At 41.1% G+C, this 15,631-nt stretch overlaps 1 protein-coding gene across 4 annotated transcripts in view; it reads left to right on the top strand.

Moving 5' to 3' along the window:
- The window catches only part of SLC27A6 (solute carrier family 27 member 6), a 44,471-nt gene extending 34,141 nt beyond the window's left edge, over positions 1-10,330 (top strand). The window contains exons 8-11 of one of the 4 annotated variants that reach the window (XR_014013111.1): positions 826-923; positions 3,323-3,453; positions 6,889-9,918; positions 9,986-10,330. Coding sequence is in view for 1 of the 4 variants with exons in the window: in XM_081213712.1 (XP_081069838.1) it covers positions 826-923; positions 3,323-3,453; positions 6,889-7,065 (406 nt within the window). In the remaining 3 variants the exon portion in view is untranslated. Of the gene's footprint in view, positions 1-825; positions 924-3,322; positions 3,454-6,888 lie in introns of all 4 variants that reach the window. The other 3 variants (XR_014013112.1, XR_014013113.1, XM_081213712.1) reach the window with 3 other exon arrangements.
- The last annotated feature ends 5,301 nt before the right edge of the window (positions 10,331-15,631 follow it).

Below are 15,631 nucleotides of genomic sequence, written 5' to 3'. Positions count from 1 at the left end.
GAAGCAGGGAATACATTTGCCTACTACACCACCTGTATGCTCTAATAATATGCTTTGCTTTAAAGTTTACAGGTTGATTTTTCTAACAATTAAATTCACAGCTAACCTTTGTAAGGTTAATTCCTCAAGATATTGAAGTCAAAAGGTGTATTGGTAATGATAAATGGTGGTATTTGTCCTACTCGGTGTAGAACGATTAAAAAATAACTTGTCCTTTGATTTCAATGGGTTTACTTTGAGTAGGACTGACATTGGCTACAACTGTGGTTTTTTTTGTTACATTCAGAAAAGCCTGGGCAAGCCTTCATCCCACACACTCATTCTCTCTCCTTCTCTGGGAGATTGAAAGCTTTCACTTCCATTTTTAGCTAACTGCAGTTAAGCATTATGTCTGGACCAGATCAATTGTGGTCCAGAAAAACAATGGTTTACTGAAACAAGCCAACTTTAAAAAAAATTAAGCAAAATTTATTTCAATAATCCATAGTTATTAACCAGAGTTTAGGCTTTTAACATGAATGCTCAGCTCTCAATCCCCCCCATCTATTTCCAATTAGCCAATCTTCACATGACCGTGAAGGAAGAGGGGAGTGCATATGCCTGAAAGCTCATCATGCCTGGAAGTGATGATAAATCATAGTTTTATCAGTAATGAGCAGATACTGTCAAAATCCCAAATGAAGTGCAATATTCCTGTTTTGCGGAGAACAGTCCTTAAAAGAAATGCAAGCTTGGTGTTTTTTCTGCATGGTTAAAATTAAAAAAGCAGAATTGCAAGCTATCATGAGGTACTATGCATATTTACCTGCACACTTTTCATTTTAGATGGAAAGGGGAAAACGTTGCCACTACCGAGATTTCTGATGTCATCGGTATGTTGGATTTCATACAGGAAGCCAACGTGTATGGGGTTTCTGTACAAGGTAAGGAAAATATTCGGAATTTTACTTCGTAAATAGTGTTGATGCAAATGGCATCTGCTAATATTGAAGGGATATTCGTTAGGAAGGAAGCTTTTTAAAAAATGAAGTAAATAATGAAATTTGAAAGTGGGTTAAACCACAGAGCCTAGGACTTGCCGATCAGAAGGTTGGCGGTTTGAATCCTTGCAACGGGGTGAGCTCCCATTGCTCGGTCCCTGCTCCTGCCAACCTAGCAGTTCGAAAGCACGCCAAAGTGCAAGTAGATAAATAGGTACCACTCCAGCAGGAAGGTAAACGGCGTTTCCGTGCGCTGCTCTGGTTTGCCAGAAGCAGCTTAGTCATGCTGGCCACATGACTTGGAAGCTGTACGCCGGCTCCCTCGGCCAGTAAAGCGAGATGAGCGCCGCAACCCCAGAGTCGGTCACGACTGGACCTAATGGTCAGGGGTCCCTTTACCTTTACCTTACATCAGTGTGTAACAAACAAGCTTATGATATGATCCAGAGAAGTGACACTTATCTAAATTCCCAGTCAGCTCTGCTGGAGGGTTTTTTGACGAGGTGTACACGTTCCTCAACCGAACCCACCTAGATCTGCCAGAGGGGTTTCACTGACAGTGAGGCTGACCCACCAATAAGGAAAACCCCAAAGTGGAACTCCTCTAAATGGAAATGGGGCATTTGGGGATGCAGCTTCACCATTGCTGTCATCATGTAGCAGCAACAGGCCTGATAAAGGTATTGTCAATACATCAGCCAAGGAACTAGCACAGCAAAACAGCATTTTTCCATCCATCCCACCTTCCACCCTGGCCAGCATCAGTAATAGGTCTGTATATGATGTACTGGTGACTATGTTCCAATGAGGTTTATATTGCCTCCTAAGTGTGCCAGACTTCCATACAGAGGCTTTGTTTCTATTTTCAAAAGAGAAAAGTTCCTATGCCGGGAAACCAGTTTTTATCAATGCAATCCTGTATGTGTGTTTACTCAGAAGCGAGCCACATTAAATGTGCATATAGTATTTTAGCCTTAAGTAGTTTGTGATATGGCCTTATTTTGGGATGGAGGACGAAAGAAAATGTTCACACATGCATTGAATGTTGCATGCATAAAACTAAACAACACAGAGAGCTAGCTAAAATGTAAATAACTTAATTTGCAGATTTTTAATTCTGTTAATCAGCAGGGGAAATATTTGCTTAGAAAACTTAAAATGAACGAAGCTTACAATACAGTCATACTTTGGGTTAAATGTGCTTCAGGTTGAGCGTTTTCAAGTTATGCTCCGCGGCGACCCGGAAGTAACCGAGCGCATTACTTCCGGGTTTCATCGCATTCACAGACGCTCAAAATGACATCACACGCATGCACGGAAGCAGCAAAATGCGACCCTTGCATGCACAGTTGCATCTTACGTTCTATTCAGGATGCGAAGGGGGCTCCAGAACAGATCCCGTTCACATCCAGAGGTACCACTACATGTATTTGGGATCATTATGACAGTTTTGCAGAGGGGGGAGTTGCATTTGAAATTAGCATTGTTTTATGCTAAGCATCTAACAGAGCACTACAGAATGAAAGAGAAGTACAGTTTCTTAACTGCTGCCTTTGCTACAGGTCTGACATTCACATAGCTCTAACCTATGAAGTCACAATCAAGTCTTATGCTCCTTCGCTTTAATGCCATCTCTGCTGCCTCATTGCCATAAGCTATCGAAAATACCATAGAGAAACCCCGGTTGTTTCCCATGGGTAGGAGTCACTGTGTCAACTGCTGAAGCCTGAATGCTCCCAACTTTACTATTCCTATAGGAGCACTCACATAGCTATTTAAAATGTTTGGAAACAAATTCCATGCACCAGCAAGAATACCATCTCCCTGCAGTATTAGTAAAACAATTCTTGTTCATTTTTCCCCCTTTTCTTCCTCAAGCTCAGGAGCATCCATTTAATATAAAATGCATTTTTTTAGCTCCCAATACTGAAAACTAGAATAGGCATTTAGAAGGGCTCTTATGGAAAAAGAAACAACAGACTGTGCACTCTATTAACGCAAGTCTGTCCTTGTGATGCTAGCTTGGAATCTGAACCAGATATGATTCACTGTAGCAAGCACAGATTTAAGTGACCCATACAACTTTCTGGTTTAATAATAATAATAAAATTTATTTATATCCCACCCTCCCCAGCAGAAGCTGGGCTTAAACAGTTATGGAAAGAAGCTCAGACAAACGGGTGGGGTGGGGTGATGTGCGACCAGAACCATGAATTATTATGGTGTTTTCTTCATTTATCCAAAAGCGATACTATGGTGTAATATCAGAAGCACTGACTATATCATTTGATAGCTGGGCATTTTTGAATTTTAATGAATATAACATGAATAATCCCCTACAGGTTATGAAGGAAAAGCAGGAATGGCCTCTGTCATCTTAAAGCCTAATAAGTCTTTAGATCTGGAACAACTTTATCAACATGTGGTGATGTATCTGCCCAGCTATGCCTGTCCACTCTTTATAAGACTCCAGGTAATAATATACAAAGCACCGTAGGCATGTCTCCAAGCCTCTTAATCATTAGCAGGAAATCAGCTCAGCGATCTACTAAGCCACACATACTGAACACTAAGTGATGACTTCAGAGAAAGCTACCTAATGGGTATTTCAGAAATCAGTTGTACATTTAGTCCTCTTTAGCATTTCCATTAACAAGTTGGAATTAGATAGCACACTAATGAAAACTACAGATTATGCTAAATTGGAAAGAGTTGTGTACCCCAGGAAAGATAATATAAAGGGATTAGTGGGATTAGAAACATGAATCAGGAATAACAAAATGAAATTTCAACTGGGAAAAGAAATAATGTTGGAATGTAGAGATTCCGCATCTAGAACAGAGCATATTAGAAATTACATAATAGCAGACTCACCCCCCCCCCCCACACACACAGCTGGTTCCCACCAGATCCTTTGACCTAAAATACCCATCAGCCTCAGCCAGAATTGCCAATGGTCAGTAGTTCCAGTGACATTGGAGGGGGCACCAAGTTGCTGCTGACTCTTTGAAAAGTGAAGTCAGTAGACAGTTGTTTGTAGTGTTGGGTCAAGGCTGGCCAACATGGTGCCCTCTGGATGTTGTTGTTGGACTCCAACTCCCACCAACCCCAGCCAGCATGGCCAATGGGCAGGAGTGAGTTGTCATCCGACAACGTATGGAATGCACTCTGTTGGCTATCCATAAAATAAATACAGTCTCAGCTTACATCTCTTGGCCACCACGTTTCATAACTGGATTTTGTGAATGGGAATATTGTGAGCCAGGGGGGCTGTGGGGTCCTTGCCTGCATCAATATCTGGTAGGGAGGGGTACTGGGAGGTAATAAAGGCTTCTCTTGGGTGAGACTGAAAGATACATACTAAGAACTGAATCCTGCAAGACTTTAGCTTTGCTGTGCTTCTAATAGGAAGACTCTTAAGAATTGCTTTTGAATTGAGCAAATGCATCTCTGTGTATTTCCTCACACAGTGCAATAGGAAAAAGAGAAAGAGCAGAAAAATAAGATCAGGGGAATTATATATGACCACATGCCTTGGTATATATACCGTATTTTTCGCTCTATTGGACGCACCGGACCACAGGACACACCTAGTTTTTAGAGGGGGAAATCAAGGGAAAAAATATTATTCCCCCCCCCCAGCCCCAAAGAGCAAGGGACAGGTTGCGTGCAGCCTGTCCACTTCTCCCAGAGCTTCTTGGGGCTGCGGGGTAAGCCTGGGTCCCCCCCCCCAGCCCCAAAGAGCAAGGAAGCCAAGACAGCGAGCGGGATCCATAGCCGCGCAACCTCTCCAGCCAGGAGCTAAACCTCTCCAGCGCAGCTAAAGAAGAAGACAAGGCAGCGAGCGCGATCCATCCCGCTCACTGCCTTGGCTTCCTCTTTAGCCTTGAGCAGCATCTTTAGCCTTGCGCAATGGGATGGATTGTGCCCGCTGTCCACCAGGGCTGGACTAGATGACTCCTGGGGTTCCCTTCCAACCCTGCAATTCTATGACCTTGGAAGGTGTTGGGGGTCTCCACCACTGGAGGCTTTTAAGCAGCAGTTGGGGGACCATCTGCCTGGCGTTCTTTAGCTGTAATTCCTACATTGTGAGGGGGCTGGGCTAGATGACCCGCGGGTGGCCCTCCCAACTCTATACAGTCCTACAAGTCTGCGGCAGGAGATCCACAGCCACTTCACACAATGCCCACTCCCAATTTTCATTGGAGAGACATGTGGCTTCACTGTCTAGGTAGGTACCCCCCTACCCGCCACTCTCCCCCCACCCCACTTAAGCCGAGGGAATTCCTGCCTGGAGAAGCTCCCAGGTGAGGCAAGGGTTAAGATCTACCTCTGGTAAATGGCTTTCCCTTTTCTGTTCTTCTTCTGTGCTATTTCCTTCTTTTGTGTTTTGTTTAATCTGTTTTTATTGTATACTAAAATAAAAGCTGCAAAGTTTCCTTTTTTATAATATCCCCCCTCCAAACTAAAACGTTAATCTAGATAAAAACACTGATCCAGAGGAAAAGAAGGGGGTGGTGAAAGGACGAAAAAAAGAAAAAGAGGTAGAGATACAGAGATTTTTTAAAAGTTGGCTTCTTTAGCCTTGCACAGCCTCCCCGCGGCTGGAGAGATTGCGCAAGGCTTTTCTAGAGGAGGGAGAAGGGACTGACTGACCGCGTCAGTCCCTTCTCCCTCCTGGGGAAAAGCCCGCAAGAGCCGCACGAAGCTTGTGTGTGGCTTGGGGGCTTTTCCTGCCTGCCTCCCTCCCTGCATTCGCTCCATAGGACGCACAGACTTTTCCCCTTAGTTTTTAAGACGGAAAAACTGTGTCCTATGGTGCGAAAAATACGGTACCTAGTTGTCCTTACTGGCTTTTGCAGAACATCTTTTGGTTGGGCAAAGGATTTTTTAAAATTGAATTAATAAAGCATGTGTCAGTATAGAGATGAACCTCACTGCCTTTTCCATCTTTGATTTCTGTGACAGTTGTATGACTCAGAGGAAATGTATGTGGGCAGCTAAAACCCTTTGTATCAATCTTTGTGTCAAATATTATCTCTTAACATTTTTGTAATATAATCTTTAGTTTCCAAACAAATTTATAGATTTAAAAGTTCAGCAAATTATAGGATATTGGTGTATTATAAAGCTACTTTTATAAATTCTGCTTCAAGCTTCAGAACTCCATGCTTGACATTAAGTTGGTTCACACAACACAATGAGCCAAACTATAGCTTACCAAAACAGTTCAAATGTGTGTGCAGCCTCCCAGGATTTATTTCCTCACTAATCACAAGCTGTGGTCAAGGTTTGTTATTGACTACAACTCATAGCTCAGACTTTCACGTGGTCTCAGTAAGCCATAGTTTGGATTTCCTTCTTGTGTGAACCAAGTTAATGAAGCTGCATTTTGCATTTCATGTTAAACCATGGTTTATTGTGATGTACATGAGCAAGAACAAACCTTGCGATCATGTGCTCCCTCTCTCTCCTCCAGCATTGTGGCTGAGGAGTTAAGAAGCGTTTAGTTTTGCTTCTGGTTTAGAATGTCATGGGACATTAAAAAAAAAGTCATTAATGTTAACTGTTAATTTCAAACATGTCAAATTCAAACCAAGGGTTATGGAACTAGTTTGTAGAAACTGACTAAAGTTGGTGTTAATCAGAATTCCAGGTTTGGAGGATATGGCAAATTGTGGTTAACTAAAAGCAGAGGCAAAACCTCCCAGATTCTTGACCTTCTAAGCAACCCAAGGTCATTGTGATTCATTCGCATCATGCTGCACCATGGTTTCATGAGTTATTCAAAGGTAGCCTCAGACTCTGAAGATATTCATCTCCCCCCAGATAAAGATGTAACACATCTCTTGGTGAGCCTGTTTTGTTTACAGCAAACAAACTAAAAAATCTTCTCTTTTGCCTGTAGGAAGTAATGGAAATCACAGGAACTTTCAAGCAACAAAAATTCCAGTTGGTCCAGGAAGGATTTAATCCATCTGAAATCAGTGACCCACTATATTTTTTGGACAGTTGTAAGAAGTCTTACGTTTTATTAACTAAAGAACTGCACGATAGAATCTTATCTGGACAAGTGAAACTTTAGTGCTTATTAATAAGGATTTTACAAGCTGCTTCACAAGACAAGACAAAACTTTAAACATGTTTGTCATCTATATCCTGTATGGTCTCCTGGCGAAGAGATGTACACTGTTGAATTTTACAGTAAATATTAGGGAGAGATTATGCTTTATTAATCTTTCTCTGTTTTGACCATCAGTGCATACTAATCTACCTCTTATAGTGCAATCCTAGGCATGTCTACTCAGAAGTAAGTCCTATCGAATTGAGTAAGATTTACTCCAAGGCTAGCCTTAGACTATCATTGGTTCAGTATTTTATAGTTTTCATATACATATCTCCTAATTAAATGTTGTTTATGATCAGCATAGACAAATGACATTGAGAGAATAACAAAGCTACAGTGAAATTATCTTTCGCTGTCTTACGCTGCATATTTTATAGTATAATCTCCCTCTGCTGGACAAAAACTGGTCACTATTAGCAGTAGATGGCCGTTGTTCCTAATGGTCACCTCCTAACTATGCAGGCATACCTCTTTTTATTGCACAGTGATTTATTGTGCTTTACAGAAATTTATGATTGTGAGGATGTCGGTGCAGCAGCAAGAAGCCCAGCCACGGAAATGAGGCCTTCTTACTACCGCCTCTCTTCTCGAGAATGGAGCTGGCCAGGGCTGGAGCCAGGATTTTCCCCTCCCGCCCCTGCAGCCAGGGAGTCTTTGCTTAATAGTGTAAACATAACACTCATATGCACTGAGAAACAAAATAAAAATAGTGTGACTCCCTTTTTTTTTTTTGGCAATATTCACTTTATTGCAGTGGTCTGGAACGGAACTTACCATATCCAAGTTATGCCTATATTTTTTTTTTTTTTAAAGTTGAAAAGAGAGAATCATGCCACAATTTTGATTTGTTAACTCTGCGAAATCATGCCTCTGTGATAATTTGTGCTGCAATTCTGTATACCTGGGGCCAAGCCACTACTGAATACAGTGGGATATGCTTCCGAGTAGACATATTCAGTATTGTGCTATTACTTCTGACACGCAGGACTGCAACATTATTTATTTTACTGAAACAGAAAATATTCACATCTTCCTTATTTTAATGTTTTCTGATCTCAATGGCCTCTGAACCACAGTAGTATTCTTTGTTTAAAAACTTAGCGCCAGCTTGTAGTCCCTCTCTGCACAGCACTCTTCTGAATGCTTTTATTTCCAAAACTGAATAAATTAAATTGCAGTCCTGTACGTACTTACCTCAGACTAGACACACATAGGATTGTGCTGTTAGTGTTCTGTTTTTGAGCATGAAACAAAGATAACACGTTGATTTCTGTTCCTATGCAAATATACAGGAAGAATACCTTTGTCTGCAATAATACGAGAAGGTTGCGCAGATGTCTTTTGCACACTGGGTACCTGTATCTTGCACATTAGGAATTTCCTATCATATACATGTAGTAAAGCAAGAACTTTTTTACATGTACGCAACAGGCGTTTTTGTTCGTTCATTAAAAAAACCAAAACCCTTCCCCCTAAGAGAATTGCCATTTGTAAAGCAGCCCTTGCTTGAAGGTGTTCCTAGTTGTAAAGCAATACTTCTTATTTATTTTAATACATTTTTAAGTCCCATTCTTTTGTGCCAGACTCATGGCAGCGCACAACGAATGATTGAAAAATTACCCTCCTATGCATCATGACACTCCACCTGCCACACAATCCCATTCTTGTAGAAACTAGCTATCTGATCCACTTTCTGTACCTTTACATTTCTATTGCCCTAGAAACTAGGGCAGTGGTCAGTAACCTTTTTCAGCCGTGGGCCGGTCCACCATCCCTCAGACTATGTGTATTAAGTTGTGGGTGAACATATCAAACGACACAGCGATTCTTCAAACAGCTCTTGTTTATTCACAGGCCAGGACAGAACTGAACTGAAGGGTTCAGTCAGCCTGGTTATATAGAGCTCCAGTACAATGTAACTGTAACAATTTTCTAAAATTACCCAATCACTGAATGTCACTTTCGATTCCTTATTTGCATAACTATCTACAGTATCCCCCTGCTGGCCCAGGGTGAGAACTTCAGTACATAACAATGTGGTAGGCCAGACTATATTTGGGGGGGGGGGGGAATGAACGAATTCCTATGCCCCACAAATAACCCAGAGATGCATTTTACATAAAAGCACACATTCTAGTCATGTAAAAACACACTGATTCCCGGACCTTCCGTGGGCTGGATTGAGAAGGCGATTGGGCCGCATCTGACCCCCGGGCCTTAGGTTGCCTACCCCTGAACTAGGGCATGGATCCAAAGGATTTCCGTGTGAGTAAAGAGGCTCTTCTGCCCACGCAACCTCACTTTCTTGCTGCTAGCCATCCCCACCTGCCATATGCCATTCTGTTTTGGTTGTTTCCCCCCAGTCCTCAGAAGCAGAGATTCAGAGGTTTAAGAGGAAAGAGCCTGTTGGGAACATCTAGCTTCATTCACAGAACGAAAATTAGGATGCAGGCCAAAATCCCCGAGTGCAGCATAGAACTAGCAATCACAGACAGTAAGAAGACACCCGTGCACAAACTTCAGCACCTTTTAAAAAGAAGTATACTGCATTTCCCTTCCTACCATTCTACAGTGATTGCTTTGTAAGCTCTTCAGAGCATGAGAGGCAATAGAAACGCCTCGTACCCTTGGCCCTGTGCTGTTGAGTCAGAAGTGCCCATTAACTCCTTGTAAGTGATGAACAATGGATCTCCGAGATCTTAAACTAAAATACCAATTCTGTAAATGCTGTTTTTCTTGACTTTATTAAAAGCAAGTTCCTTTCTCATTTTACACACACATTAACTGGTGTTTTTTTAATAAACAATGAAGGTAGAACATAAAGGAGTGGGAGCATGGCTCAGTTGTAGAGGTTTGTTTTTTTAATAAAAAAACAAAGGTAGAACATAAAGGAGTGGGAGCATAGCTCAGTTGTAGAGGTTTGTTTTTTTTAATAAAAAAATAAAGGTAGAACATAAAGGAGTGGGAGCATAGCTCAGTTGTAGAGCACATGTTTTTCAGGCAGGAGGCCTGATGTTTATTCCCTGGCACCTCCGGTTAAAAGGATGATGTTTCCTGCTCTCTGCTTGAGAAAGGATGCTGTTGGTCAGAGTAGGTGGTATGGGACGAAGATGGACAAATGGTCCAGCTTGGTATGAGGCTTCCTGTGATTTTTTTTATTATACAAAATGTATTAATAAGCTGCTTTCATAAATAATAAAGGACCAGAATTTTTAAAACGTAACGTATTTTTGTTTCAGTTTTAATCATGCACTTATGGTGGTTGTTGTTGTTTAACTGTTCAGTCGTGTCCGACTCTTCATGACCCCATGGATCAGAGCACACCAGGCACTCCTGTCTTCCACTGCCTCCCGCAGTTTGGTCAAACTCATGCTGGTAGCTTCGAGAACACTGTCCAACCATCTCGTCCTCTGTCGCCCCCTTCTCCTTGTGCCCTCCATCTTGCCCAACATCAGGGTCTTTTCCAGGGAGTCTTCTCTTCTCATGAGGTGGCCAAAGTATTGGAGCCTCAGCTTCAGGATCTGTCCTTCCAGTGAGCACTCAGGGCTGATTTCCTTAAGAATGGATAGGTTTGATCTTCTTGCAGTCCATTGGACTCTCATGAGCCTCCTCCAGCACCATAATTCAAAAGCATCAATTCTTCGGCGATCAGCCTTCTTTATGGTCCAGCTCTCACTTATGGTATGTTTACAATTTTGTGGCTCGGGAATATATGGGAAATTCCCACCAAATTCTGAGCAGAGAAACTTCCAGATTAGTTATGAGGAAAATATGCCCCTCTTTAATGATGTGCAAACTTTCCCTGAAATATCATGTTATGGAACAGCGGATCTGTTGGTTGGGAGAACTCTAGACTTTCAGTCAATAAAAATGAGAGTCAAGTTATTACTGAATAATGACCGAGTCAAATAATAATACATTTCTACAAATAGTTTATATTCTAAATTGTAATTCTATGTTATGCATATCAGCATACCAGTTTATATCTCCATGATGTGTTGTTTTATTCCCAAGGTAAGAAGAAAATACTTGTGGCACTATCTAGCCAAAGTTAAGAGTCGTGTTGACTCTAGTGGAAGAGAGTTAAGCATGCGACTTAAAAGTGCTTATGTTTGACTGGATCATGCCTACACTGTTTTATTTAAACAGTTACATCCTGCTGTCCATCTGCAGTCTGTTCAGTAGTTCTGTTTTAATGGATTTCCCCCATACATTTCATTATGGTTATAAGGAAAAGCTGGAAGATAGTCTGATTTCCATTTAGTACAAGTAAGAATTGTACAAATACAATGCGATCATCAGATATAAAGCACATTTGTAACAATCCCTTCTGTTAATGCTTTATTTTCTTCCTTTTTTCCAGTTCTAATCTATTTATATAAATGTGTTTTTGTTAGGATTTCCATACTCTACGAAAATGGCAATGGGCCTGAATTAACTGTGTTGCTTTTTCAGTTTTAAGCAGTATAAAAGGGAAGACTCTTAACTGAATACAAGCTTAGCGCTCACATTCTAATCTTTCCCTTTGTTACTATACTACAATCCCCTCCCAAAAAATGAAATGATGAAACTCCTTTAGATCAATTCAAATGATAAGAAATGCAAAGTAGTTGAAGATGAATGAATCGAAACCCAAATAATTGCAGAAACAATCAGCGTGGTGGATCTTTATGTCTAACACTAAATAGGCAAGCTCTTTTAGAAGTACACCAATTGCATGCATGAGAGTTTTTCTTTTTGCTAATGTGTTAGGCAGGAATATGTATTAAAAAGTAATTCAAGCTCAGGAGTCTGATATGAACCAGCAACTCAGCTTTCTACACAAAATCCCTAAAGCAATTACCCTCCTGCTCCCAATTATAATATATTTCTAGAGGCAAGAAGCCTGCTGTCAAATTAAGAACTGTGCTTCCCTTTTCTAACTACACGTTCAAAAAATAATAATACATTTTGCTTTTTGCCTAAAGTGATGCACAAAATTTAAAGATAAGGCCAGATTTAACAAAACACATTATTTCAGGAACAATTTTGATTTCTGCACCACTTCAGTCAAATTAGAAACTACTATAGAGTTTCTAATGTTGGTAAAGGCTGTTCCCTTGGTAAAGGCTGTTCTCCGACTGAAGCACTTGCAGGCCAGTGTTTCCCAGTCATCGGTATTTATACTACATTTTAAAAGAATTGCGTGGAGAGAGTCTTTAAACCTCTTTTGTTGACCACCAGCATTACACTTTAAAAATTTCCATTTTTAAGTTCGGAATAGAGTAGTTGCTTTGGAAGACGACAATCAGGCATCCGAACAACATGACCAGTCCAACGAAGTTGACGTTGAAGAATCATTGCTTTGACACTGGTGATCTTTGCTTCTTCCAGTACACTGGCATTAGTTTGCCTGCCTTCCCAAGTGATGTGTAAATTGTTTTGAAGACACCGTTGATGGAATCTTTCGAGGAGTTGGAGATGGTGTTTATAAGTGGTCCATGCTTCACAAGCATACAGTAAGGTTGGTAGTACAATAGCTTTGTAAACAAGCATTTTGGGTTTCCCTGCGAATGTCACGGTCCTCAAACACTTTGCACTTCAGTCACAGAGCTCAGGTGATGCTGGATTTTGGCATCACTGCTGGCCCTTGTGGGATAAACCCCCAGCCCAGAAGCCAAGGAAGCGCTGAATGAGGTTGAAGTCCCATTTAGTTCAGCCTTCTGTTCCCACAGTGTCCAACCACATGCATATAGGGCTTTTTTCACTTGCGATTCCCAGCAAAGTAGTCCAGTTGTACCTTGGAAGTTGAACAGAATCTGTTCTGGAAGTCCATTCAACTTCCAAAATGTTCGGAAACCAAGCGCAGCTTCAGATTGGCAGCAGGAAGCTCCTGCAGGCAATCGGAAGCCATGGAAGCCCCTTCGGACATTTGGCTTCCAAAAATAGTTCGCAAATTGGAACAGTCGCTTCCGGGTTTGCGGCCTTCGGGAGCCAAAATGTTCAAGAACTAAGCTGTTCAAAAACCAAGGTACGACTATTCAGAAGCATTCTGCCAACAGTAGATGGGAGAATGAAGGGGTATTGGACTCAACAGATGTCGACATGTTTGGTTTCAGGGCCTGCTGCTAGTAGAAACCACCAGTGGTAGATCTACACCCACTAAGCTTTTCTTGGGTGTGCTGAGATCCGCCACAGATCTGCCTTCCCAGCGGCACTTTTCTCTGCTAGCAAAGGAACACTTAAACACCATCCAAATCCTTCCAGCCAGTGGCTTTGCAAGTTCAGATTGAATTCCCAAGGTGGTATACAATTCAAAGTAATGAATGTGGTAATCAATTAAACAAAATGTATAGAATCTAATAAGGCCCAGCTGCCACATCTTGGGGCACAGAAGGCAATGTTAATTTTAAGAACTTAATGGTGCTCCCATCACAATAATATACCTACCTGGATGGAGAGGATAACACAGCTGTGGTCTCATAATAAAAGCTGGTAATACAGTGGCTGAAATTAAAGAGGAAAAGTGTGCAGAAGTACCATTCAGTAGAAAGTATGTAGAACAAGTTGACAAGTTCACATGGTTTAAAAAGTTCAGTGGAGCTAGCAGGGCAAATGTAAGGTAACTTACAGGCTTGAAACAGATACAATACATAGAATATACAATAATTGGGGAAATAAGCTCGACAGCAGTCACTGCTTTATCTATCATTCAAAATTCAGGACACTAAAGAAACTGGGTGAAAGAAAATCTTGTTGAGCAGAGCTCAGCTTGTTGAGGAAGCTCTTGACAGGTCTCCAGAGACTATAGACAAAATGAGGATATCAATTCAGACCTCGGCTGACATTGAATGATGGAAGGAAGAAGAGTAGGTCACAGTGGTTCAGCAGTACTAAAGCAGAAAATAGCAAATAACACTGAATCTAGACATGAATGTGTAGAAGGAAGGAAAAAATGAGGCAAGACTGTTTTTGAAAAGAATACCTCAACAAGATTGCATAAGTTTTTCTTGGACAAAGGAACAAAATTTTGTCAGGGTTGCTTTTCACAAGACAGATAAGGGATAACACATGTCCTGTGTGGACACCAGCACATATGAAAGCGGGGGAGGGGGGAGAGAGAGATGTACCTTCACAGCATAATGTATATGTACTTTGCTATACAAAAAATATACTTGTAGGAGACTTACGTGTGTTTGAAGCAGCCTTCAGTTTGTTATCCACTAAGATGTCAGACCAGACACCATGAAACTAAGCTGGTTTAAACTCAATGGCTACAATTTAATTGACTTGTGGAAAAGACTGATTAAAAAAGAAACTAAACTCTAGGAGGAAGGAAGGCTGGATAAAAATATTCTGCTGCAAAAAATATTTAGTACATGTATTCAGTGGACAAATACAGAGAGATCAATTGAGATGAATGATGCAAGCAAGCGTTTTCTCAAGAACATACATATCCATGTGTGTGCTGCTATATCAGCATTTGCAGAGGAGCAAGTCTGTTTGGTCAAAAAGGTACCCATGTTACTGAATTAATGCTAGGCAATGTCTGCAATCCCTTCTACCACCCACCTTGACCTGGAAATAGGGTGCTATAAGAGATAGGTAAAAGATGGCCTTTTCTGGGCTGGTTGACTATGTGTCCTAAATATTGTAGAGGCTCATTTGCTCCCAGTTCAACTGCTGTCAAAATCAAAAACATGAATCCCGATGGAACAGACAAAAGATTCATTTCGTTCACCATCCTGTATCCCACATTTATTTCTGTTTTGTGGAAAGCTGTCCCCAGGGAACATGGGAGGTGCCAATCTTGTGTGATGTATGAGTCATTGGTTATTAGCTCCAGGTAAGTTGATCCTGAGTTAAACATCCCTTGTGAAAATAGCACTGCACAAGTGCAAAGCGTGTCCTGGGTTGGTTAGCATGGATTGGATTATACTTCATATTGCCACAGCCCTAGACTGCCTCTGCAGTACATTATGTTGAACCAAGCCCTTGAGTCATTCCAGACTTCTTGTTGCACTGATACAATACATTGCACCCAATCCAAAATTTTAGCATGTTAGCTAGAAAAGTGTGGGGGGGGGGAGCAACAAAATACATTACACTATATTTGCAATTAGGAATTGCAATAGATGTACAATAAAACTGTAAAACGCTGGTCATTACTATGCCATCCTAAATGCTAAATTACTACAGTAGTCTTGAAAAGTAACACATGGCAAATTAAGACTGATTAAATCAAATGAGCTAAATAGGATTGACACTATCATATTTTAATTAAGGAACTGGAATTGATTCAAGTTGGTTAATGACTAGCTCATACAGCTGACCACTTCAGAAGCTTCTGTCATAACAGCATTAAATTATTGGCTGCAGTCATGAACTCAATCAGCATTAGGATAAGCCTTGTTGAGTAATTAAGCTGGCCACTGAAAAAAATTGACGTATTTCAGACTCTCCGTGTCCCTATTTTCCAGGGATAGTCCAATTTACAGAAGCCACCCCAGTTTCTGATTTGACCTCAGAATGTCCTGCTTTTCCT

This window comes from Podarcis bocagei, assembly GCF_964188305.1.
Source record: "Podarcis bocagei genome assembly, chromosome: 11".
In the NCBI taxonomy this organism is placed as follows: Eukaryota; Metazoa; Chordata; class Lepidosauria; order Squamata; family Lacertidae; genus Podarcis; species Podarcis bocagei.
Note: the sequence above shows the minus strand (reverse complement) of the source record. Positions and strands in the feature narration are given on the sequence as shown.